General features: G+C 33.1%; 5 protein-coding genes, 1 long non-coding RNA gene, 4 other non-coding genes and 1 pseudogene across 10 annotated transcripts; 6 read left to right on the top strand and 5 right to left on the bottom strand.

The window, feature by feature from the left end:
• Nucleotides 1-386: 386 nt before the first annotated feature.
• LOC101209053 (transcription factor MYB35) lies at nt 387-1,961 on the bottom strand. The gene is made up of 3 exons (XM_004147439.3): nt 1,667-1,961; nt 1,431-1,560; nt 387-1,020 (listed from the first exon to the last, which is right to left on the bottom strand). Exons 1-3 carry the CDS (start codon nt 1,797-1,799, stop codon nt 477-479), a joined length of 807 nt encoding a protein of 268 aa, XP_004147487.1. The 5' UTR covers nt 1,800-1,961; the 3' UTR covers nt 387-476.
• Nucleotides 1,962-2,207: 246 nt separating this feature from the next.
• On the bottom strand, nt 2,208-4,961 carry LOC101209300 (annotated as a pseudogene).
• A 233-nt stretch (nt 4,962-5,194) lies between these two features.
• LOC101221643 (probable prolyl 4-hydroxylase 7) lies at nt 5,195-8,658 on the bottom strand. Its single transcript, XM_004147407.3, has 8 exons — nt 8,305-8,658; nt 8,110-8,196; nt 7,938-7,995; nt 7,750-7,851; nt 6,573-6,630; nt 6,310-6,485; nt 6,129-6,189; nt 5,195-5,670 (listed from the first exon to the last, which is right to left on the bottom strand). Exons 1-8 carry the CDS (start codon nt 8,418-8,420, stop codon nt 5,369-5,371), a joined length of 960 nt encoding a protein of 319 aa, XP_004147455.1. The 5' UTR covers nt 8,421-8,658; the 3' UTR covers nt 5,195-5,368.
• Nucleotides 8,659-10,053: 1,395 nt separating this feature from the next.
• Nucleotides 10,054-12,448, bottom strand: LOC101209547 (glycerol-3-phosphate acyltransferase RAM2). The gene is made up of 2 exons (XM_004147440.3): nt 11,916-12,448; nt 10,054-11,447 (listed from the first exon to the last, which is right to left on the bottom strand). The coding sequence occupies exons 1-2, from the start codon at nt 12,207-12,209 to the stop codon at nt 10,206-10,208; spliced, it is 1,536 nt and encodes a 511-aa protein (XP_004147488.1). The 5' UTR covers nt 12,210-12,448; the 3' UTR covers nt 10,054-10,205.
• A 4,398-nt stretch (nt 12,449-16,846) lies between these two features.
• LOC101221868 (thaumatin-like protein) lies at nt 16,847-18,537 on the top strand. Its single transcript, XM_004147408.3, has 2 exons — nt 16,847-16,990; nt 17,634-18,537. The coding sequence occupies exons 1-2, from the start codon at nt 16,924-16,926 to the stop codon at nt 18,380-18,382; spliced, it is 816 nt and encodes a 271-aa protein (XP_004147456.2). The 5' UTR covers nt 16,847-16,923; the 3' UTR covers nt 18,383-18,537.
• A 460-nt stretch (nt 18,538-18,997) lies between these two features.
• Nucleotides 18,998-20,212, top strand: LOC116402786. The gene is made up of 2 exons (XR_004215430.1): nt 18,998-19,189; nt 19,595-20,212. It is a non-coding gene; the product is annotated as an uncharacterized LOC116402786 (long non-coding RNA).
• On the top strand, nt 19,299-19,389 carry LOC116403015. The gene has a single exon (XR_004215744.1). It is a non-coding gene; the product is annotated as a small nucleolar RNA Z199 (small nucleolar RNA).
• Nucleotides 19,448-19,529, top strand: LOC116403013. Its single transcript, XR_004215742.1, has one exon. It is a non-coding gene; the product is annotated as a small nucleolar RNA SNORD18 (small nucleolar RNA).
• On the top strand, nt 19,599-19,688 carry LOC116403018. The gene has a single exon (XR_004215748.1). It is a non-coding gene; the product is annotated as a small nucleolar RNA U54 (small nucleolar RNA).
• LOC116403019 lies at nt 19,747-19,855 on the top strand. Its single transcript, XR_004215749.1, has one exon. It is a non-coding gene; the product is annotated as a small nucleolar RNA R64/Z200 family (small nucleolar RNA).
• A 253-nt stretch (nt 20,213-20,465) lies between the features above and the next one.
• Nucleotides 20,466-22,375, bottom strand: LOC105435136 (AAA-ATPase At3g28580). Its single transcript, XM_031883051.1, has one exon. The coding sequence runs from the start codon at nt 22,233-22,235 to the stop codon at nt 20,619-20,621; it is 1,617 nt and encodes a 538-aa protein (XP_031738911.1). The 5' UTR covers nt 22,236-22,375; the 3' UTR covers nt 20,466-20,618.
• Nucleotides 22,376-23,605: the final 1,230 nt, after the last annotated feature.

The following is a 23,605-nucleotide window of genomic DNA, read 5'->3' as shown; positions in this document are numbered from 1 at the left end:
ACAAAAAATTCCATTCATTTTCACATTAAATATATTTTGGACTGATTATCCAGCATATTTGAATGAGAAAATTAATTATGTAATGTGGATCTAAGTTCAATGTGTCCTCTATATTGAACTCAAAAATAAATACATAGAATTGACCTCCATCACACATCTATACAACTAATTGATATGACTAATCAACCAACACCCAAGCAAAGGAATTTTCGTACCCTTCAATTTTATTTAAAAACCAACAAAAAGTTATTTCAATTGCACAAAATTGATTTCCATGGAGTTGTTGATTATATTAGAGATTTAAAAGTTTGAAATGAAAATTTAGGATTATTATTGGAAATTTCAAATAATTTGAGTGATGAAGAATTGAAATTGATCCATTCAAAGAAGGCAGTTATTAATTTTTTATTTTTTATTTTATTTTTGGAAAAGGAAAACAGAAATGACAAATAAAAAACACTAAAACCCCAAATTTCTCAATAATCAAAACACTCATCCAAGATCTCCGGAAAGGAACCCTTAATCTCAAAATCCTGCTCCAACAAAGCATCCACAAACGAATCGAATGACGGATCAGAAGAAGACCCTTCACATCGCTGCAAATTTGGCTCAATCCCATTGCTGTGCCCCGAAGAACTACCCAAATGGAACATTGTTTCACTGCCATTGATGGAAGATGATGAACAAGACGAGCTTGTCGGTTGTTCCTTCAAAATGTATGGTTTTTTTGGTGTCTGAAACTGGAATTGCTCTCCCATATTGGTTCCTGAAGAAAATGGCTGCTGGCTTTTCGCCATTGTTGTTGTTGGAGTTAAGGTTTTGTTGAAGGGACCCATAAGAGGTTTTGGTGTGGTTTGGAGGCTGCTTATAGATCCATAGTCAAAAAGGATCTGCGAAAATGGTTTGTGAGTTATTGGATCAATTCCCATTTTTAATAGCTTTTTTCTCAGCTTTGTGTTCCAATAATTCTTCACATCATTGTCTGTTCTTCCTGGAAGTTGCTTTGCTATTACAGACCACCTGCATTACATCAAGAAGCAGAGATTTTTTGTTATTCATTTTCAAGCACTCAATAACATGCCATGTTTTTTCCCTTTATAATAGCTTGGATTGGATTAGTTTTGCATAGTTCATATTTGGATTGTATAGAGATTATCTGATTTTATGAGTATGAGCATTATCTGCTTATATGAGACCATTTGGAGTAGCGTTTAAGTAAAAGATAATATCATCATACCATTGTAGAGACCTGTGAAACAATTCATTGCCCTAATATCGGATTTGTAAAACAAAGTTTTGGAAATTTAGACAAGCTAGGCAAATCCAGAAGAAAGAAACTCCGAGGCATAAACTCGAGTACAAAAGCCTAACTTGTAAGTCGAGTGTCCTCAAAGGATGAAGAAATTAAGGGAAGTGAATAAGGTATGGACCTGCTTCCAATGGCTTGATGGAGCTTAATAATGAGGTCTTCTTCTTGAGGAGTGAAGCTGTCATGCCTGAGATCAGGCCTAAGGTAATTAGTCCATCTCAATCTACAACTCTTTCCGCATCTATTCAAACCTGTTGGAAAAGGAGCCAAATTGTATATTTATTAAAATGCCTTTTTGTTTTGTTAAATTACAAAAGAATCAAAACAAAGAAGATAAAGTGAGAAAAGAGAAGAGACCTGCTTTCTTGGGAACCAGAGTCCAATTGCCAACTCCATGGTTGGAAACATAAGCAAGGATTTTGGCATCCTCTTCTGCAGTCCAGAGCCCCCTTTTAACATTGGACTTATCACAGCAAGGAGGTTTTCCCATCTTATAACAATGGTGATGAAAGGGAAATTGAGGGCAGAAGTTATATTATGTAATGGTGATGCAATTAGAAGCTAGTACATTTTTCTAAGAGGGGGAAGTGAATGTTTATGAAGTGATCTTAAGGCAAGAAATGCATGGAAACTTGGCTCTCAATTAACCATTACTGCATGATTGTTTTCATCTCTCTTTTTTTCTCTCTCTCATGAGGTTGGCCCCAAGTGCATTCTCTTGAAGGCTCAAAGTGGGTGATTCTTTGATTATGGAGTTGATTACAATTCAAAAATATGTTAAATGACATTTTTTTTAACTAATTTGTGGGAACGAAAAGGAGGACAATGAGAAATAAGCTTTTTAAGTTAATTGATGATATGGGTATCACAAATCTAAAAAGATTGTAATAACAAACTATTTAAAAAATTAAGATTTTATCGATTACTTGTAAGCTCAAGATCAATGTAGTTTTTGTAAAAGTAAATCTCAAAATATAAACAAGCTAAACTAAATCACTTGGTAGTCAAATGTAAATGCACATTGAGGTTAATATCCTAAAACAAATGAACATTGTAGTGTTGTAAGAAGGCATAAACCCTAGCATTAGCAGAGGAACTCAAGAACTTCATGCAAAGAGGAGCTTTGACCTGGCCAAGGCCAATATGGCTGCTGGCACACTCCACAAAGATTTGCCACAGATAAGTCTTGAAACCACGATAGGAGCATACTCATTGGCCTTGACTTTGTTCTTCCTCTACCATATGTAAAGAATCAAGCTCCCAACACATGTCGATAGCAAAATAGGCACCGAGGTAGAATGGAGTTGCCATACACATTGGACTTGGACCAAATGGTAGAAGCGGTATTTGGTTTCAAACTTTTGGAGGACATCCCAAATAATGTTAATGACAACAGCACCAATAAAGAAGCAAAATACAGGGGTGAGGCAGTTTTTGGAAAGGGAAGACACTCCCTCGACGCTGAGAAGAGCAATACCACGGTACATTAGACCATATGGTGCAGGGTATGACTCTTCAGGGTCTCCAACATCATAAGCTTTGAAGAAGAACCAAAAGACAAGGGGGGACAAAATGCAGCCAATAGCACTCCCACAAACTTGGCTGACAAACATCGACCGAGGAGAGGTTAGAGTCAAATAACCTGTCTTGAAGTCTTGCATAAGATCAGAAGCAGTAATAAGAATGCTCATCATGACACCATAGGAAATCAAGACCAGCAATAACACCTCCATCGCCAAGGCCAACCCAAGCACTAAAGATGATAATAGCAAATTTACCATAGTTTGATGCAAGAGACCAATCAGTGAGCCAAAATACCGTACCATTTCAACTTATGGAAGATTAAAGGAACTGTGATTACAGGTATGGCTGCAAGTACAACATAGCCAACCATTGCCACCCATTTAGGTATTTGATCTTTCAAGAAGTTAATCAGTTCCCCGTTGAGCATCGTAGTCAGTAACTTCGAATGATGAATCAACATTTTCAATTTTTCATTGCTGAACTTCTGCTTAGCTAAGCTGTAGAATGTTTGAAAAGGCATGAAGAATACATGGTAAAGACCATCACCAAGTATCATAGCAATGGCAATGAAAACCCTGTAACCTTGAGTCATGAAGACTACTAGAAGATAAAGAAGCACTGTACCAATCACCTTTCTTTAACTCAATTAAGGGCCACATGATAACCCATGAAATAATAGCTCCAAAAAGAAGAGACAAATTAACCATGAAAGGGCAGATCATTCCTACACCAACACAAGTAGATGAGAATTCAAAATAGGACCTCTTTGCTTGCTTGAAGACCAAATGTGGGGAAGCTGGAAAACCCACACCCATCGGCAGCAGAAAAGAACCATTGGAACAGAGCAAATACAAAGCTACAACAAAAGGTCTTAAAAGGGACGGCTACTTGTTTCTTTGCCAACTTAAGCTCCTTTAGGTGTGTGAAAGCTATTAATAAGATAAGCAGTTGCAGTTCCAGTAGGATATGTTAATTTGGATTTTAGAATCAGCATCTTCCTAAGAGGCACAATAGAGATAAGATAATAACCCAACAAAACTAACAATAAACAGAAAACCCATCATCCAACCAACAGAGAGTCTCTTGTATTAATTGGAATATTACCTTCTTCCGCTTGCACAGCTATTTTGGCACTCATACCCATAAGATAACTAGCCGTTCCACTACTAAATGCAATCCCAAATTCCTAAAAGCCTTCTTCCACCATAATCCTTTCTGTATTGATCGATTCGCCCTCGTTTTCGTTCTTGATTGGATCGTTCTCCCTTTTCTCTCAGTTTCATTGATTTTCTTTTTCTATCTCACACTGTTGTTGTTTCTTAGTAATACGCAAAGGGGAAGAGTCAAAGGGGGAAATTGATAGTGAGTGCAAGTAGAAATGGAGAAGAATTAAGAAAGGGGAGAAATTGAAGAAGGAATTGGAATCCGAATGGAAGCGGGAAAGTTCGAACAGATTATTTCGGAATTGTTTTTGCCTTTTGGGTTTTGGATATTTGTTTTTCTTTTTTTAAAGAAGAAATTAATAAAATTACGTTGAATTTTTGCATGATTTTCTTTTTGCATGGACTGACGTCGCTCATGCTGACGTGGAGGTACGTAAATGGTCAAAAGACTTCCGGGAAAGCAAATGAAATTTTTAAAAAATTGAAAACCAAATAAAGAAAAAAGTTAATTTTTACCAAAATTAATTAAATTGTAATTGTAATTTGTACGCAAGAAAAAAATATGTGAATATGTTTTTGAAATTTACTGTAAGAATGTTATAAATAATATTTAAAAATAATAATAAATTAAAATTATGTTTAAATTTAAAATTTATTGAAAGTACATAAGCATCCAATATTATTTTTAATGTTACTATGTAATAAAGAAAAATAGAGATGATATTAAAAAAATTCCTACCATGGTGTTATAAGAATTTTTATTTTTTATTTTTTACTTGTTTTGTAGTAATAGAAATTTTCTAAAAAAAAACATTAGATTAGTTGAAACGAGAGTTTATTAATTATAAAATATGTATACTGAAATTTCTAAAACTTGTGAACATGTGTAGTACTGTATTTGTTAAACTTGTATAAAATAAAAGTGATCCATTTTAAGTGTGTAAGAAAACCTTACTTAGATCCATTTTAAGCCAAACTCCAAGACCATGTAAACTTTACCCCTTGTTGAACAACTAATAGAACAGAGCATAATCTTTCTTTCTCTCCACCAAAACATATAAATGATCATCATTGAAATTCATTAACAATCAGCAAGCTAAAAAGTTGCACCAAACCGACACAAGCTACGCCAATTCGAGAGGACTATCTAGTTTCCTATCAAAATATTCCACACAAAAATGTACATACATACGTGTGTGCACAATAGATAGATATATTGGAGTCTAGGAGAGACAGAAAGAGAGTCAATAGTTAAGTATACCAATTACCAAGTGATATCTCACCTCTCAAGGTCATTTACATTTGTACATGTGTAAGGAGAAAAAACTCTTACCACTGATTTGTGTACAAGTAAAAAGAAGCATTTTATTTTCTACGAGGGAGAGCATACTTTGCAACTAAACCTACAAAATCCAAGTTCGTTCTTAGAACCCATCATATAAACAGGATTCTTTTCACATTCACCTGCTTTTGCCCACGCAGTACAGTGGTCATTTTCGTCTACGCAAGCTGGATTCCTCCAAAATTCATCGATTGGAAGCATATGAATCCATTTAGTTGCAGACCATTTCTCACCCTCTATCACTGGGCAGCTTCCGTGATAGCTGGTCGTGTCTGGCGTCACATTTGGATTCATACTGAAGAACAGTAAAGCATCACCTAACTTTGGTCTTACTGCACCCACAAACAAACATAATCTTTTGAATCATACAAATTTGATTGCAGGATGATACAATAACAGATGGCTGAAGAAACAATGAGCTGGAACGAGAGAAAAATGTGATGTAGAGACTAAGATAAACTTTTTCCCATGGCAGTTTTTTTGCAAATTCGGGAGTTGATAATCAATCACTTAATCTTTTATATGCTTTATGTCAAAATTCTTAATGATGTTTTCAGCATTGTATTTCTAATATAAGAATCGAACAACTGATAGAGCATAGGCAGTCCTTTTGAATAAACAAAGTTTTCCAACTGACTTTTTGATTTGAAGAAAATTTTACCAATCAAGAAACCTCCAAGTTATTGTCCAAAAGTTGAGGCAAAAGATATTAGGAAATGTTTAAGGAATAACATTAACTCGGTGCCAACGCAGCCTCCAATAATATATTTTCAAAGAAAAGATTCATTACCTCCATAGCCAACCTTACCGCACTCAGACAAGTCAGCCTTTTCCTCCTCGGATAATTTAACCTGCCAGAAAGAGATTTGAAAATGCAATTATTCATAACAAGTTTAATAGTTACAATATAACGAGTCAATAATTACAAATAGTCCTGGATGAGAGCGATTAATGTTTCAGAAAAGCAATACCGGAGAATTGGGAAAGACTGTTTCTCCACCCTTTTCAACATTGGATAAATACATCAAGATTGTGGCTATCCGATGACCTCCAATGGCTATATTGCCTGGGTCTTGAAAAAAATCAAAATGTGGCTCGTATTTCTGTCCGTTCTCATACCTTAGTATTTGAATAGGCTCCCCATTATCTGAACAGAACAACAATTTCGAGATTATACAAGCCTCATTCCATAAATAAATGAAAGACAAAACATCAAATAATTTATATAGTTTACCAAGGGGAAGGAAAGTCCATGCAGCAATCCTTGACTCGATGCGAGCAACTATTTCATCCTGGGAAGAGAATGGAACCATAGAATCAAAATCCACGTTGTTTATCTTTAAGGAAGATGCAAATCTAAAAAAGACAATGAAAGGTTGTCTGCACTTTGACACAACTCAACATCTACCAATAAATAACCCACAACTAAAAGTTCTTCAACCTGCAAGTGCCAGGAAAAAGTAATAGGGAAATGGCATTCCAAGTTTAAAAATTCTCAGTCTTGTGACTTCATCCTACTATGACGATGATTACATCAACCTTTCGCCAATCAACATCAACACCAAGTTAAAATTTTAATTTCACTCGCAGAATATTTGATGGAAGAACGGGAAATCCTTTTGAACAACCTGTTATAATAGGAAAGCCTTATATCTTGAAATTAATTCATCAAGTTGATGATAAAATACACGGACGTTCCAGTGGACATTATGCACTTGTTACACAACAACCCCTTAGAGGAAGGGCCAAGCAAGGTGGACAACGGGTGGGAGAAATGGAGGTTTGGGCTCTAGAAGGATTTGGGGTTGCTCATATTTTACAAGAGATGCTTACTTATAAATCTGATCATATTAGAGCTCGGCAAGAAGTACTTGGTACTACGATCATTGGAGGAACAATACCTAAACCCGAACATCATTCATTGATGTTGAGACTATTGGGTTTAGCGTCTAAAACTGCAGAGACAAGGTACTAATTTTACCTTAATATGAAATTATATTTTGACTGAATAGTAATAGCACTGTCATTCGAGTAAAACAAAGTAAGAACTCAAATATACTGCACAGCTCTTGGATTGCTCTTGAGTCTATTAACCTCAAAAAGTATATCAAAAGCCAATTGAAAGAAGGCCTTTTGACGACCAATTAAAACAAAAAATGAAACAGGCAGGATCATGCACGCAACAGCCGAAGATAGATAAGGACAAGATATTTGATTCTTCCAGCATCTGAACATAACATCAATGCTCAACTGTCTCGTTCATGTTTCATGTTCTGTCCTTATACGAACCCCCAGGATAAACAAAATGGAAAAGGCAGTCTAAACTACAGAAAGTGACAGACATTTTGAGTAGATGACCAGTAAATAGCATTATGGATACATAAACTTCTGTTACTATTGAGTTAAAATACCTGGGCCTTGTGAAGAAACATGCCAGTACTCGTTCGTTCTTTACTTGTAACACTCTGACCTGTTCCAGCCGCCACCAATGATTGATGTAGCTTACCCTTCGCCTGCACAATATGTATCACAATTATACACTATGGAGTGTGGTGATTAATTTTCTCCAAAAAAATGAAGATTAAGAATTTTCTTCTACCGAATTGATAAGATGTTGGCACTCCTCAGCAGACAAAAATCCCTTATATAAGAAGGCCCTGTACATTTTCATCAGATTAAGTGAAAATTAAAAATGGGTTCTCCAAAATTTGCAAGTTCGAGAGGTAATGGAAAATCAATGAAGAAAGAAAGAAAGAAAGAAATTTAAGGACCTGGGTTTGGATGAAAGCTGAATGACACGAGTGGGATCGATTGTCATGGCGGAACCACCCGTTTTCATCCTAATAACAGACTCATCTCTGTGAAATAGACATCAATTAGGTCAAATATTAAAATGGCGTATGAATGGGGAAAACGAAAACAGAGAAAAGAAAGTAGAAATGAAGAAATCGATGAAGTATTATTACATGTCGTTGTTGTGTAAGATCAATTTGGGGAAGCGATTGGCGGAGAGAGAAGAAAAGGGTAAAAGGAAAAGGAAAAGGAAAAAGATAGAAAATGGGAGAAAAAATGGAGAAGCCATAGCGAAAATGGAGGTATGAAAGCCAGAAATTGAAGAGAGAGCAAAACGTAAATAAAATGTATGTAAAAAATGGAAATCAAAGGAAAGAATGAAAATGGAGAAGAGTGAGGAAGGTAGAGATTCGATTGTTGGGGTTCATACTCATTTGTGATGAAATTTAATAGGGAACCCAGAGGCGGATTTGCTGCAATTGCAAACCCGCCGTTGATAACCATGGAAATGGAAGTTTCTTCCAGCGGGAAATTGCTTTGCATTGACTCTCTTAAAAGTATGCTTTCTTTTTTAGGAAAGATTATAATGGAATGACTATTTTTAAATATTCCCATTAATATATCTATCCATTTTTATAATCTTCTTTTCTTCCTACTTCTTTGTTGTTGTGTTTCAAGTATTAAATGCCCATCAATATATTGAAATTATTTCTAATATTTGAAACCACATATAATAAAATTTCTAATTTAGGAATTCTATCAATAATGCCTCTCAATATATTAGTATTAGTATATACCATTCATAAAATTTATATTTAAATTGCTCCTTTTTACTTTTTTACATATTATAATTTTTGTATCAAAATAGCATTTTATCTATGTTTTTTTATATCAACATTTAATTATTTGTCTTATGATTTTTCTTTCTCAAATGACACGTTTAATCCTTTGCTAATATTTGTTAGTTTCTTTCTCAAACCAAAAATTTAATCCCTACTATTTTTTTTTGTCAAATCATAAACTTAATCTCTAATATTTCATTAGTTTATTTGTCAAATCACAAATTTAATCTCTAATATTTCATTAGTTTCTTTGTCAAATCACAAATTTAATTGATAATATTTCATTAGTTTCTTTGTCAAATCACAAATTTAATTGATAATATTTCATTAGTTTCTTTGTCAAATCATAAATTTAATCTCCAATATTTCATCCATCAAATCATAAATTTAATCCATAATATTAAGAAGATTTTGTTTTTAGTAAAGTAATGAGAGTTTTTATCCCTGATAAATTATGGGATTGCTCATTTAGATATTCCGTCTTTATTACACAAATAAAAAATTAATTAAAAAATTAAAAAAAAATCACATGATAAACTGTGATTAGACGATTAAGCAAAATAAATAAAAATATTTTAAATGTAGTTTAGTTTTGTTGAATCAAAATAGTTGTTTTTTAAATATTAAAATAAAAAATAGGAAACATTTACACTCCATTTGAATAAAGGTGAAAAAATTATTGTAAGTATTGTGGTTTAAAATCACATAAATGATTTAAAATTAATTATTTTGTTTAAAATAAATGTATTTAAAATTTATGCTTGGGTTAGAATTTAAGAAACTAAACCTTTAACTATGGTTATGTTAAATGAAAATTAGAAAATGATAAGGTTAATTAATTATATCCTATCAAATTCTACTAAATCTAATCTACTTGGCAACGAAACTTTTTTTTTTTAAAAGTAAAAGCATGATTACAAATCATTTAGGATTTTAAAAGATAGTAACAAACAACAAAATTTATTCCAAATCCGTGATGAACTGAAATTGCTTAGAATTGATCGTGAATTGAGATCAGTTGGAATGCAAACAGAGTATCGGTTTAAAGTAATTTTATATGGAAACCCCATACCAACGAAATTACCTCGAATCTGTTTTTGCGAAATTTCTCCCAATTTGATAATTTGTAAAATTTAAAGGGAAAGAAACCCTCCCAAATTTGTATATCTTTTGATACAGTTCTATACTGTTATTGGGCTAAACAACTTAATTTATAGTTTCACCATGAATCTCTAGCAACCCATTATTTTGGTAGATTGAACCTTTGATTTCTCGGGAACAATGCCATCATTTCCGGCGAGAGCTCTGTACTTGTCTTTTCTAGTAAAGTTGGTGCACTTGTAAGACAGTGTTGCAGCGATCATCCTCTGAATGTAATTCGCCACCTCATGGCTCGATTTTTCGCCCCCGCCACAAGTGAGTTCGTACGGTAATTTGTTCAAAAACGTCACTTCATACACCGGACTTGGGTTCATGAAGAAGTAAAACGGGTCCATCCCCTTCCACCCTCTCGCCGTCGTCCCATGGAACATGCTCATCCGGTTCGACATTGCCACCGGAACAATCTCATCGGTTAGCTCCGCGAACAGTGCCGAGAATCGGAGTAGGAATGGCTCCCGACATGTCGTCCCTTCTGGGCATATTGCTAAGTCACCTTCTTGCAGTAGGTTCTTGATCATCGCGGCGTCGGCCGCTCTGTCACGACTTAAGCGGACGGTTTTAATGGGAGAAATGATCTCGGAGAGACGGGAGATGGAGTATGTGACGGCGGGGATGGGACGACCGAGGGCAGTTGAGAGAAAGATTGGATCGAGGAGGGTTCGATGTGAACATATGAAAAGGACGCCAGTTTGGCCGGTGGATTTCTTCGCGGGAGGTGGTGGTGTACCTCTGATTTCAACCCGAACGCCAAGAGCCCAAAACGCATAGTACACAATCGGCATGGGAAGAAGAGAACCGGCGGCAATTCGCAAGCAAGCGAGAATGAATCCCACTGGAATCCAGAGAATTAAAAGGAAGGCCATAAAGGGCGTGGGTTTTACAACCAATCGGCCATCGTGAAACACGATTGGCTTAGGCAATTTATCAACGGTGACGGGCTTAACCTCATGCTTTGCAGGAACTACATAGCCCTCTTTGCAGAGCTTCATAAAGGGGTAATCGGTTAGGCGGTCACCGATCCCAATGTCGGGCTGTGTAATTTGTTGGACTGCTTTAGCCTTGTTCTTTCCGACAATGATTCCCGGGCTTTGAATTAGACCGGTGGCTCGCTGCCCGATTGTGTGAATTTCCGTACCGATAACCATGTCAGCACCTAAGAAATCCTTGAGAAATGGTTCCACCATGATTCTGGGGTTGGCGGTTAAAACGCAGCGTTTTCCACATGACGAGAATACCCTCCATGTTTCCACGTGCAAGTCATGTGCGTAGAACTTTGGTAGAACTGCACGCGCCACGGATTCGATGTCGGAAACCTTTGATACAAAGGGAAAAGATTTTTGTTATATTTCGTTTATTTATAAATATATTTTTCCTAACGAAAACCACGAGACAGAAATAGTATTAAAATAATTACCATTTTCAAACATTGAAAACAAAAGAGGAAACTGTTATCAAATAATGCCTAAAACCTCTTTTTTCTTTTCTTTTTGTCTATCTAAATAAGTTTTAATACTTCCAATCTTATGTTTATTTGATTCCTTTAAAAATTAATGGACTGATATGGTACTCAACTTTCAAATTTTGTGCCAAATACATCTCTAATTGTTTTCCACTCTCTATTTTATATGTCACCATCTTACTATGTACATGTACAAAACACATCTAAACATAAAATTTGAAATATTTAAACTTTACATTTATATATACTACGTTAGTTTACTCATTTAATTTGAAATGTTTATTCATTTAAAATTTTGAATTCTAACTTTAATTTAACTCACTTTCATTCCAGCAAAAGTTGAAAATATGAGCACACGAATTCCAGCGGACTCAGAAATGAAGTAGTACAAAAATCCAGCAATTGGAGAGGCCAACAACAAAAACAGAAGCCTCAATACTCCACCGGCCTCAAATGCGATGAGGGCGAAGTAAGGGAAAGAGCTACGACCACAAAGCAAAGTCCCATCCATGTCGGCAACAACCGTATGCTTCTCCCGACCAATAGACGAGCATCGGTCAATCGTGGGAAAGGTCTTGTGGTTAATGAAAGATTGTTGATTCTTACCTTCCGCCATTGGGAGAAGTTGGTGTGTAGAGAGTAAATTAAAATTAGGTTTGTGTTTTAGAAGTAGAATTATTAGGACAATTACATATATAAAGAAATGAAGAGTGGAAGTTATGAAAAGGACAAGTTGTTTAGCTTAAGAGACCAAAGAGCAAAGGTGGCGCCGAGATCTCATAAACCGATAAGTCGTTCTTGGAGTTACCGATCTTTCTATGTTCTTTAACTTTGTATGCATTGGAAAATCAACTTTTTGGAAAAACAATTAATATAAATTTGGAGTTATAGGTTGGAAGTAAAATCTTCCATTCTAATATATAAATAGTTAATATCACGTTATTAAATGTATTTCTTTTTTAAAAAAGATTATTAAAAATATTTATTTTTTTTTGTGTACAATGTGAGTTTGATAACTCAATAATTTTATTCTTGATATTTATTTTTGGTTGCATTCTAGGACCCATCGTCATTTCTTTTTGGTTAAATTCTATTAAAAACTTGTGCACTATTTTTATCGCGTAGAATTGTAGTTCTTAAATGTAAAATTTAAAACATTTTTTTCTTTCATGTTTTGGAAATAAATACGTAAACATTAATCTTTTAACAAATTGAAGTGACGAAGACAAAAGTACTACCAAATTAAAAGAGTCTACTGAGAATGTTGATTTCAAATCATTTCAAATAAAACACATACATACGAATGTATTATATTTATTTTTGTGGTAGAAGACAAAGAAGTTTTTTCCGACATTGGCTTCTCTCACCTTCTACTATTGATGATCATTATTGTTAATAATTTTTAGATCTCTTTGTCCAACACAAATTATTGTAGCAACCATATGCACCAATTAGTTAACTACCCTTCAACATTAGCACAAGCCTTGTGCCTTTGTTAAAAATGATGTTAAGATTTCTTTAAAAACAAAAAAGATATATCAAATCAAAATTCAATCTTTCTGTTCGTCAATAAAAAAAATGGATAGCCAAAGAGTAAACCAATTTAGAATAAAAATATAAACAGTAATTTTGTAACTATTAAAGAATAGTGTAAAAACAACTTTAAAAAAACACTTGAAAGACCACAAAATATTCTTTTGTACGCTTTTGCTCATCTACATTGAAGCTTATAGTTTGTGAGGTCAATCTATTTAGGTGATTAGAGATAATTTAAGTCTTCGTCTTGGTACTAGAGTGTTATCTTTCGCGTTTAAATAATAGTTGGGGTGATCCTTGGATTGAATTTTTATAGACAATGGAACATTGTTGTTCAGTTTAGTATGATCATTGGTTAGAAATTAAGACACTGATTTTGACACTAAGTTATCTTAAATATTGATAGTTTCCTTCATGAAAGGGTGAGTAATCATTTTTTGTGCCCTAATGAGACCTGGGACTAACCTTTTAACTCAAAGTTGGTCGACTCTGTTTGTACATGTACAATTGATTAGGTATGGTTGGGAGGATGTTGTAATTAACTTAAATCCCTTGTCTTCATGATGGGTTTTCAGTCGATAGGTGTCATCAGAGGTTGTCCATGACATTATGTACTGCTCCCCTGGATTAGGCTCATTTGGTTTGGAAGTAATATGATATCATAGCTTCTTATTCTTTAATCATTTTGCACTCATGAACATACTAGATTTCAGTATTTTAATATATCTCTATTGAGTGTGTTATAATGTATTGGCAGAGTTGGAAGTTTATGAATCATTTATTATTTGAATATTGTTCTTTTAGTAAGGCTATATGGGGACGACATGCTTTTGCAGGGAAGATGCTCCTATAGAATTCTACGTTATATACAAAGCTAACTTATGAATTTGTTGATTTTGGAGATAGATAGAGATATAAGGTTTAGAGAGTTGTTTGGGGTGTTATTATTTACAATATTTGTGTCAAATATCGAGTAATATGTGTATCCATACTCTCATTTTGCATCTTTTCCAAGTGATTAGCATGATTGTTCGATCAATGAGTTTTTATACATTGTACGTTTTAAGTGGAATGTGTGGTTTATGTCTCTATGACTTTTTTTTCTTGAGTCGTGTGAATTTTAATTATTTATGTATTTGATTATAGTTTTGTTTTTTTTGTTCGTGCTTAAACCCCAAGTTGTGAGATCTCCCTCTCTTTTTAACCATCCAATTGCTTTAAAAAAAAAAAAACTGCAATAATAATTTAATTTGTGTTACAATATATGCATCATATCCATGTAAGAGTTAGGAGTTTAATTAACTCTTACATGAATTCACCCTTGCTTACTTGATTAATTAATCGATAACATAATAAATTGGTGTTGCATAAAACATATCAAAATAAAAATAATCATAATTTACACGTATAATATTCTTTTAGGGGAAAATAAATGTATAATTAGAACATTTAAATACTTAAAATAAAATTAAATAAAAAAATATCAAAATTGTTAAAATTTGTGAATTTGACAAATTATTTACAAAATATACAGTAAAGTTTGATATTTCATCCGTGACATTGATAGACACTAATAAAATTTTATCAATATCTATCTATATCTATTTAGGGATAGAATTTTAAAAAAATATATATTTTATAAAAAAATTATTATTTTAGATTTTTTTGGTTTGATTTCTATTCATTTTTATTCTTTAGATTTCTAAATTTGAACTTTTAAACTTGATTTTTTTTACCCTTTTTTATTGTTAACTTTTATTAATTAATTTAAGAGAATTAAAAGGATTATCGTTAACTAAATTAAAATTAAAAATTTAACTCCAAATTAACTAACCGATAATGATATTAAAATTGAAAACAAGTATTTAGCAAAGAAGAAAGGTTAAAAATACAAATAATTCATAGAGACAATGTTGAAACAAAATTTAAATATATATTTACGTAAACCTTTTCAAAACTGAGAGACTAAAATTAAAATAGGGATGGGGATAAAAGAGTAAAGACAAGATTTATAGTAGAATCACTTGAATTTATGAAATTAAAAAAGTAATAATATTAAGGAATAGAATAGGTGAAAAGAAAATAAAAGAAAATGGGAAACTTTGTTTAGGTCGCGAATTTGGCAAGTTTTCGTGGTGAACTAGGTCAGAGATGCTCCCTCCATTGTTGGACTATGACTAACACGATGTCGTTTTGCCCTCATTTTCAAGTGAAAATGTCCATATTAAAAAATTAGGAAGATTTCAAAAGGATGGGCAATTAGTATATACCTTATTCATAGGGATAAAGCAGTCCATAAGAAATATAAAACAATATATACTACTATATTTCCTATGCTTTTCATTTTTCAACCCATGCTTCTCTCCTTCAAAAAAAAAAAAAAAAAATTCAAAGTACGATGACAAAACTATCACATACTAACCTAAATGAATTAAATTGTTATTTCTACGAAAGTTTAGGGATTAAAACTGATATATTTAACTTACTCATAAGCACCTTCGAAATCCACAATTCTATAAGATAATTTTTTTAAATTATTAAATTGTTAGACATATTTATAAATATAATAAAATGTTACCGTCCAGTCTATCAATAATAAACATATTTATAATAATTTATTAATATCTATCACTAATGCTCAGTTGTATTTTAGTATAATTTATTTTGTTATATTTGAAAATGATCCGTATTTTTCTTTATACTTTTTGGGATTTTTTTTAAAGTTTTTAGGTCTAGCTTCCACTTAATTCCTAAGTTTCAAATGGTCGCAACTTTTTAGTTTTTAAAATTTACTTTTAATTTTAATTTAGTTAGAAGTTTCAAAATTTACAAACTTTTATTCTTGAGATTTGAGTTTTCTTTGGTATACGTGGTTTTTATATTTTTAGTCTCGATTATTTTACTAAATCGGGCTTGTTCACTCTCTAGTACTAACCTTTCTTAATTAACTTAAAACAACTCAGTTGGAAGATACATGAGATGAGATGTTTGATGAGGTAAATCTTTCGTGTACTATTTTAGAATAAAAATTAAAATTGTAGTTGATTGATTTTCAATGGATAAATCTTTTTATTCAATATACATTAAATTTAATTAGTAAATATATGAATTAAAATGAAATAATTTAAAAACAATAAAGGACTGTATATTTCTTGGGTTCAAGTTTTAATTTAGAGATATTGGGGCATTTCTTTAAGAAATTTTGAGGCAATCTTCTACTTTCTACCCACTCTCCTTCCATTTTATCAGGCAATATTGGAATGAATTTGGATTTGGCTTAATTAGCCGATTTTCATTAGCATTTTTTTGTATTTTATTTTGTGATTAATGATTTAGTATTATTTATAGGTCCAATCACACAATATGTCATATGATGAAATAAAACGTTTTTCCTCGTTTTATGTTGATTGAAGACACACTCTTTCAAAAACTTAAAGGAAGGTAATTTAAACCTATAATAACAAATTAAAATTGGAATGAAGCAATGATAGTGATAATAATAAGAAGGGTGATTTCCATTGCTTGAAGCAAACACATGATAAAGTTATATATCCACTGAGCATATATGCATTTGGGTTTTAATTAATGTATAGCTAATGATAAATGCTTAAAGGGGAGGCATATGTGCCCAACACAATCATGTCACTTTCATAATTAAAGCTTCTCATATATATATGTGTGTGTAAATGTATCAAATCTTGAAGTATAATTCAAGCAGCTGGGATCGATTCAAATATATATATAATGTGGCGTCAACTCTATCTCATCATTCATTTCACCCAAAATCTCTTCAAATGGAGTTTCCTAATCGTTTACCCGTTTTCTTCATCTTCTTCCTCTCTTTCATTTTCCTTTCATTTGGTATAACTCAACCTTTAACTCTCCCTTTTTTGATCTCTTTTATATATCTTCTACTCATGTGATATATATACAACATAACAATGTTTTATTTAGCATCTTTTTCAACTACACAACACTTTAATAATATTTTTTCATATATATCTTATGAATGATAGAAGATGTATCTTATAATCAAATTGATTGCAAATGTTTTAATTAGGACTATTCAATTAAAACCACCTCTTATAAAATTTTCATTTTCATTTTTTTTTTTATAGTTATGTGTTAGCCAGTTTAAAATCTAGTGGACTAGAGAGGCACAATTTCACATTTTAACTTTCTATTTAAAATAATTTAGTTAAAAGATGAAAATGCTATCATTTTTTATATATATTCATTCTAACCTTAAAATTTGAGATTGATATTACAAATAAATTATTCTCATATTGGCTCTCTTTTTTATATGTTTATACGAAGGTAAAATTTTAAATTTAGGGATATAATGATATTGAAATATATTGTTAAGAGGGGCAAAATTTATAAAGTTTATTTATATCAATAATAATAATAATAAAGTTAATTTATTCGGAAAAATAACAATCGATATAGAAGGTTTGGATTATAGGATGTGAGAGTCAAAGAATGTTAATGTGTATATGCACAGGAGAGGGAAGGGCGCGCACGGTGACATTTTACTTCCGCAACAAATGCCCATTCACTATATGGCCAGCGACGGCGCCAAACGCCGGCCAGCCAATAATCGCCGACGGTGGATTCACTCTCCTTTCCGGCCAAACACAGCGCGTAATTGCACCGGCGTCCTGGACCGGAAGGTTCTGGGCCAGAACAGGCTGCAACTTCGCCCCGAACCAACAAGGGCCGGCTTGCGAAACCGGCGACTGCGGTGGAAAACTCGCCTGCAAGGGGCTAATCGGAACCCCACCGGCAACACTCGTCGAAGTCACCCTCCAAGAAGACAAATCGAAACCCAATTTCTACGACATTAGCCTTGTCGATGGATTCAACATTCCTATTTCAGTGAATTCCAAACAACCCATTTCCCCCAAGTGCGCGATTGGAAGCTGCGAGAAGAATCTGAATGAGATTTGCCCTGATGAACTGAAGGTATTGAATGGGAATGGTGACGTCGTAGCTTGTAGAAGCGCTTGTTTGGCTTTTGGATTGGACTCGTTCTGTTGCAGAAATACGTACGGAACGCCAGAGACTTGCAAGCCGAGTTTGTACTCGAGGATGTTTAAGGAGGCTTGCCCGTCGTACTATAGCTTTGCGTTCGATTCACCGCCGCCGTTGGCCAGTTGCTCGGCCAGAGAATTCGTGGTCACGTTCTGCCCAGCGGGTTGGGGTAGTGGAGATGCGGCAGCAAAGGGGAGAGAAGAGATGTCGGCTGAGTGATGACCGTCCGAACCACGAGCGTGATGTGGATCGGTTTGGTTATTTAAGTTGGGTCGTGAATTGTGATTTTTAATATGAATGATAAAATCTAATTTTAATTTCAATTTCATATTTCAGTTCAGTTTCTAGAAATAGAAGACTAACATTATTATCAACCGACTTCATAAATACATTATTATATCTCTATACAAAGTAACTTGAATCATACTTTCAAACTTTATAATTGTTACATTATTTTATTTACCGACTCTAAGTATGAAAGTGAGTGTGACAAACATCACACTAGTAAAAAAAAAGCTTTCTTTTATAAAGCACATTCTCTGAGGTAAGTGGGCAACCTTTCTATTTTGTAAGTCATGTTATTATCTTTTCAACATATTTAGTACTATTGTTATGTACATTTATAGATTCTTAACATTTTTTCTTCATATTTTTAAATTATATTTTTATATAACAAATTGAAACTTTAACTTTTGCAAATATAATACAATACAAAAATTAATTTCTAGATATAACTCAAATTTTAAAAAAGTTTATGAATATATTAGAAGTTCTTTAGAAACATGTTGCCAAATAAAAGCTAATACATTATTAGTCTAAAAGTGAAAAAAAGAGTAGGACATGTGTGATAAAGTTTGAAATGAACTATTGGGCCAATGGAATGAACCCAACGTTTGACTGGGCCGTCAGCCCAGTTTCAATTGCTCAAAATTTCCCGAAAAGGGCAGAACTCTTCGTTCCTTCTCCGGTTAGGGTTTCTTACGCTGCGGCGAAATTGGACCTATAAATATGCGCCTCCATCTTCAGGTTTCACAATCTTTCTTTTTCATTTTACCACTCCATTCTTCAGAAGCTCTATTTGATTTTGTCTGTTCTATTGCATTTGTAATTTGCAATTCGTATTTCTTTCTTAGTTGAATCAAGTGATGAGAGAAAAAAACTGCAACAATATGAATGGAAAATCTATTCCATTTCCATGATTCTTGGTATTTAAGTCTCTGATGATTTAGCTTTTTTTTCTTCTTCTTATTCTTTACATGTTCATTTGTTTGATTATTTGACATTGAGATTTGATGAGGTTTTTATATTGGTCCGTGTTTCTGATTAAACCATGACTGTTTTCAACTCCTAATATGCCTCTGATCTCCTTTTCTTCTACTTGTTTTTTTTTTTTCTCTACTTATTTTGTACTGGAAATGTCTTTTTCTGTAGCGGTTGCTCTGTGATTACATGCCTTAATAGGGCAATATACGCTATTCTGAAGATGAAAGTTTGTGTAGATATCTATGGAAGCTATATGAGAGCTTCTGCTACAGTTTGTGTATTACGTGTTTTGTTTTGTTGTTTTGAGATTTTTGAAATTTTTTTTGCGATGATGAATTATGAATTAAATTCACATGTCAGACTTCGGAGATTTTTCTTTTCTCGGAAAGATAAGTCGATGAGAATGAATATTCATATTCTGAGCTTAATTTTCGGTTTTGGCATCTTGTATGTTCTTCGATTCTTGAAATTTCATGAGGTTTTCTGTTCACTTGCTATCATAGCCTTTGTATTAAACTAAGTCCGTGCACCAATTTTTATTTAATGGAATGACTAAGGAATTTTGAAGATTTATATTGTCTCAGAACTTGTATGTTCCACTACGTTCTTCGTCTGTTCGTGCCAAACTTTTTTCTTTCAAGGAATGGAATAAGAGTGTGTTTGGGATTGAGAGGATCGGAGGTAGGACTTCTTCCAGATGTGGTTTTAGAATTATCAAATTGCTTAAAGAGCACTGTATTTGAGAGGATGGGAGATTATATGAAGACTTGAGACAGAATCGTGCAATTGTTGGGATTTTTCCCCTTGCTGCTTATGGAACTATCATAGGATAGATTTATACTATGAAACCGGAGCAACTAAGATTTTTATCGAGCCTTTTCAAAACAAAAAATCGTATATAAAATTAGATTATGTCGACCAAAATCAAAGCAACATATTAATTAAGTACTTCACCTCCTCCTGGATCATAGAATATGTCAAGCCGAGAATCAATGATTGTAGAATTCGTAACATACACAATCAATCCATGAGCATTAGCTTCTACAGTACAAACCATTTTTTTTACTAACACAGTATTCGAGTCTACAAATTATGCATTAAAATGGTTTACAATTTACAAATCCTCTTTTATTGCCCTTCGTTTTACACACATTAAATCTAATGTACAATTCTCGTACATAGCTATTCTTATTCAATTGTTCTGTTTCTTCTCCACATGACCATTCTCCTTCACCTCTCTTGTTGTTACCCCATTGCATTTACTACATTCCTTCTCACCCGATTCTTCTTCTTCCTTCTTCTCTTCCTTTTTAGCAGCTTCTGCTTCATCCTCAGCTTTTTTCTTCTCCTCTTTTTCCTTCTTCTCCTTCTCTTTCTCTGCCATTTTTGTAGCTTCAGCTTCTTCCTCTGCTTTCTTCTTCTCAGCTGCCACTTTTGCATCCTCAAGTCCCTTGATCAATCTCTTGAAACACTCGCCTGTTTCTTCCCCTTCGTATTTTGGCATCAAATTCTCTGCCACGTCTGCCGGTGCCATTTCTATCTCTTCTAGCATCTCCTTAATTTTATCGTATGAATCATCCCATTCAACATCCAAGTAATTCATTGCAAGAATTTTGAATGCTTCGAAACCACAATAAGACATTTCTATATGTTTGTCCATTCTTCCTCTTCTTATCAAAGCTTCGTCAAGCTTTTCCTTGTGATTCGTCGTGAAAATAATCAACCTCTCTCCACCACACGCTGACCAAATTCCGTCTATGAAATTCAACAGCCCAGAAAGCGTCACTTTGCTCTCTTTCTTCTCTTCCTCTTTAGCCTTCTTCTCAATCTCCTTCGCTTCATCTCCCTCCTCCTCTGTTTTCTTCTTCTTCTTCCGTTGCCCCGTAAGATCAAGTGAACAATCAATATCCTCAATCACAATAATGGATTTATTGGAAATCTCGATCAACAACTTCTTCAACTCTGTATTATCCTTAACAGACGTCAGCTCAAGATCATAAACATCATACTCCATGAAATTTGCCATGGCAGCGATCATGGTGGATTTCCCTGTTCCTGGTGGACCGTACAGAAGATACCCACGTTTCCAAGCCTTCCCCACTTTCTCATAGTACTCTTTCCCTTTCTTAAACTTCACTAAATCATTCACAATCTCTTGTTTCTTCTTTGGATCCATAGCCAGAGTACGGAAATTGGCTGGATGCTCAAAAGGTACATGTCTCCAACTACTTTTATGCCGCCAACTCTCACCGGAATGGTTCATATAAAGCTTCCGTTGCCGGTTTTTCAGCTCGACGGCCTTTCCCTCTTCCATAATATGATTAATAAATGAGTCAAGAATGGTTTCTCTGTGTCGCCGGTGAAACGTCAGTTTGTAAAATCGTCTCTCCTCGGAAGTAGGGTAGTAAGATATACTCTGAGTTTTGGGTACGGTTTTACTGGAAGTCCACCAAATCTTAACGCCTTGAAATTCATCGATAACTTCTTCATTATCATCCATACTAAGAACCAAAGATTTACTATCTTTGACCGCCTCTGCTTTCAGACGCTTAGCTCGAATTGAGCTTCGTGAACTGAGGTAATTGTGAATAGCGGTAAAGGCCTCACTCTTCCGGAGACGCTCGCCGGTGTATTCAGGGAAAGTGATTGTGATGTAAGGATAAAGAAACCCAATAAATTTGTGAGCGTATCGTTCGATGTGGGCACGAAGATGGTAAGGGAAGTATTGTTGGATGATTGCCCAAACGAACATGGCGGTGGCCATTAAAGAGCCGACATTGTTCCAGAGCTGTCCCATGGGATGGGTCATGTTTGTTTGAGGAAATTGTGGAATTTGAAGGTTTATTGGTGGAGAATTTGAGAAGGAAAAGGGGGTTTAAATAAGGAGGAGGAGGAGAATTTGTTGAAGAGTAGAAGTCTTTGTTTAAGAATACTGAGAGTCACCATTTTCGTCGGTATATGTGGAATTTGTAAAACCTTATGATAACAATTTTGTTATTAATTAAGGAAAGTTCGTTTCTATTAATTTCTGTTTTCATGGCGGCTAAAGGTATAATTATATTAATATGGTTCATTTTAAAACTATTTACAAAACTTCATCTGTTTCGAAACTAATTACAAAAGTAGAGTTTATTACTTTTTCTTTTTTTCTCTCTCATTGTCGCCCAATTTTTTTTTTCCAACTTTGTTTTTTTAATTTTCATATAAAATTTTCTTTTTCTTAAGTTCTTTTTATAACTTTTTTATCTAATTCAATTTGAATTTTATTATTTTCTTCAAAAATAAATTCTACTTCCTTTATTTTTCATTTAATTTTTTTCTTTTTCCAATTTGTTTTTTTTTAAAATAAATTCAACTTTTTTTCTTTATCTTCCATATAAATGATTTATTTTTATTCAATTTAAATTTTATTTTTCATTCTTGAAAACTAAATTATATTTTTTAAAGAAAAAATTCATGTATTTTTTTAAACTTTATGAATTTTATTTTTATTCTTTAAAATTAAATTCTACTTTTTTTTTTCATATAATTTTTTTATTCGATTTTAATTTTATTTTTCTTTCTTAAAACTAAATTCTTAATTTTTAATTTAACACTAATCTATTTTTCTCTCTCCAACTAAAAATCTATTTTTGATGAGAATCTATCTTATTGTTGTTGAAATTTTTTTAAATTGTGTTATTTATATTTTTAAATTGTTGAAATTTGTTTTTAACTTTTTTTTTTTTAATTTTAAAATTTATGTTTTCGTTAACATTTTAATTTATGGATATTTATCATTTTAATGTATTCATTTTATATCAATTGAAGACTGTATGATTGGATATAGATAACATAACAGTTATCTATAGCCTGTAACATACCATAAATATCATAGTATGACATGGAGATATCAATCATAACGTCATTATCATGTGATTAATATATCATATCAATCATCCATATCAATCGCATTTTGTATCTTAATATCAGTGCATAATGAAAAATACATGCAAGTTCTTAATTTTATTTTTGAAGGTCTAGTAGTGGAATCTCTTATTTTATATTAGCTAAAATAATATTTCTTTTGGTGGCAGCAATTCTCAAACCTTCAATCAAACCTTTGGGAGTAATTTGTATAGACTAATAAAAAAACAAAAAAAAAAAACCAATCAAACCTTCAAGAAAACAATCCAACTT

Source organism: Cucumis sativus, chromosome 3, assembly GCF_000004075.3.
Source record: "Cucumis sativus cultivar 9930 chromosome 3, Cucumber_9930_V3, whole genome shotgun sequence".
NCBI classification, from domain to species: domain Eukaryota; kingdom Viridiplantae; phylum Streptophyta; class Magnoliopsida; order Cucurbitales; family Cucurbitaceae; genus Cucumis; species Cucumis sativus.
The sequence above is the reverse complement of the archived record's forward strand: the minus strand, read 5'-3'. Positions and strand labels throughout refer to the sequence as shown.

What these genes read in the sequence shown, in the direction of transcription:
- LOC101209053 (XM_004147439.3), bottom strand. Translation starts at nt 1,799, where the DNA reads ATGGGAAAACCTCCTTGCTGTGATAAGTCCAATGTTAAAAGGGGGCTC. An exon ending in TCTGGTTCCCAAGAAAGCAG is followed by an intron (nt 1,561 to 1,666) that starts GTCTCTTCTCTT and finishes CTTTTCCAACAG; the next exon opens with GTTTGAATAGATGCGGAAAG. An exon ending in CATCAAGCCATTGGAAGCAG is followed by an intron (nt 1,021 to 1,430) that starts GTCCATACCTTA and finishes GATGTAATGCAG; the next exon opens with GTGGTCTGTAATAGCAAAGC.
- LOC101221643 (XM_004147407.3), bottom strand. Translation starts at nt 8,420, where the DNA reads ATGGCTTCTCCATTTTTTCTCCCATTTTCTATCTTTTTCCTTTTCCTT. An exon ending in CAGTCTTTCCCAATTCTCCG is followed by an intron (nt 6,190 to 6,309) that starts GTATTGCTTTTC and finishes TCTTTCTGGCAG; the next exon opens with GTTAAATTATCCGAGGAGGA. An exon ending in CGGTAAGGTTGGCTATGGAG is followed by an intron (nt 5,671 to 6,128) that starts GTAATGAATCTT and finishes TTGTGGGTGCAG; the next exon opens with TAAGACCAAAGTTAGGTGAT.
- LOC101209547 (XM_004147440.3), bottom strand. Translation starts at nt 12,209, where the DNA reads ATGGCGGAAGGTAAGAATCAACAATCTTTCATTAACCACAAGACCTTT. An exon ending in CAACTTTTGCTGGAATGAAA is followed by an intron (nt 11,448 to 11,915) that starts GTGAGTTAAATT and finishes TTTGTATCAAAG; the next exon opens with GTTTCCGACATCGAATCCGT.
- LOC101221868 (XM_004147408.3), top strand. Translation starts at nt 16,924, where the DNA reads ATGGAGTTTCCTAATCGTTTACCCGTTTTCTTCATCTTCTTCCTCTCT. An exon ending in TTTCATTTTCCTTTCATTTG is followed by an intron (nt 16,991 to 17,633) that starts GTATAACTCAAC and finishes GTATATGCACAG; the next exon opens with GAGAGGGAAGGGCGCGCACG.
- LOC105435136 (XM_031883051.1), bottom strand. Translation starts at nt 22,235, where the DNA reads ATGACCCATCCCATGGGACAGCTCTGGAACAATGTCGGCTCTTTAATG.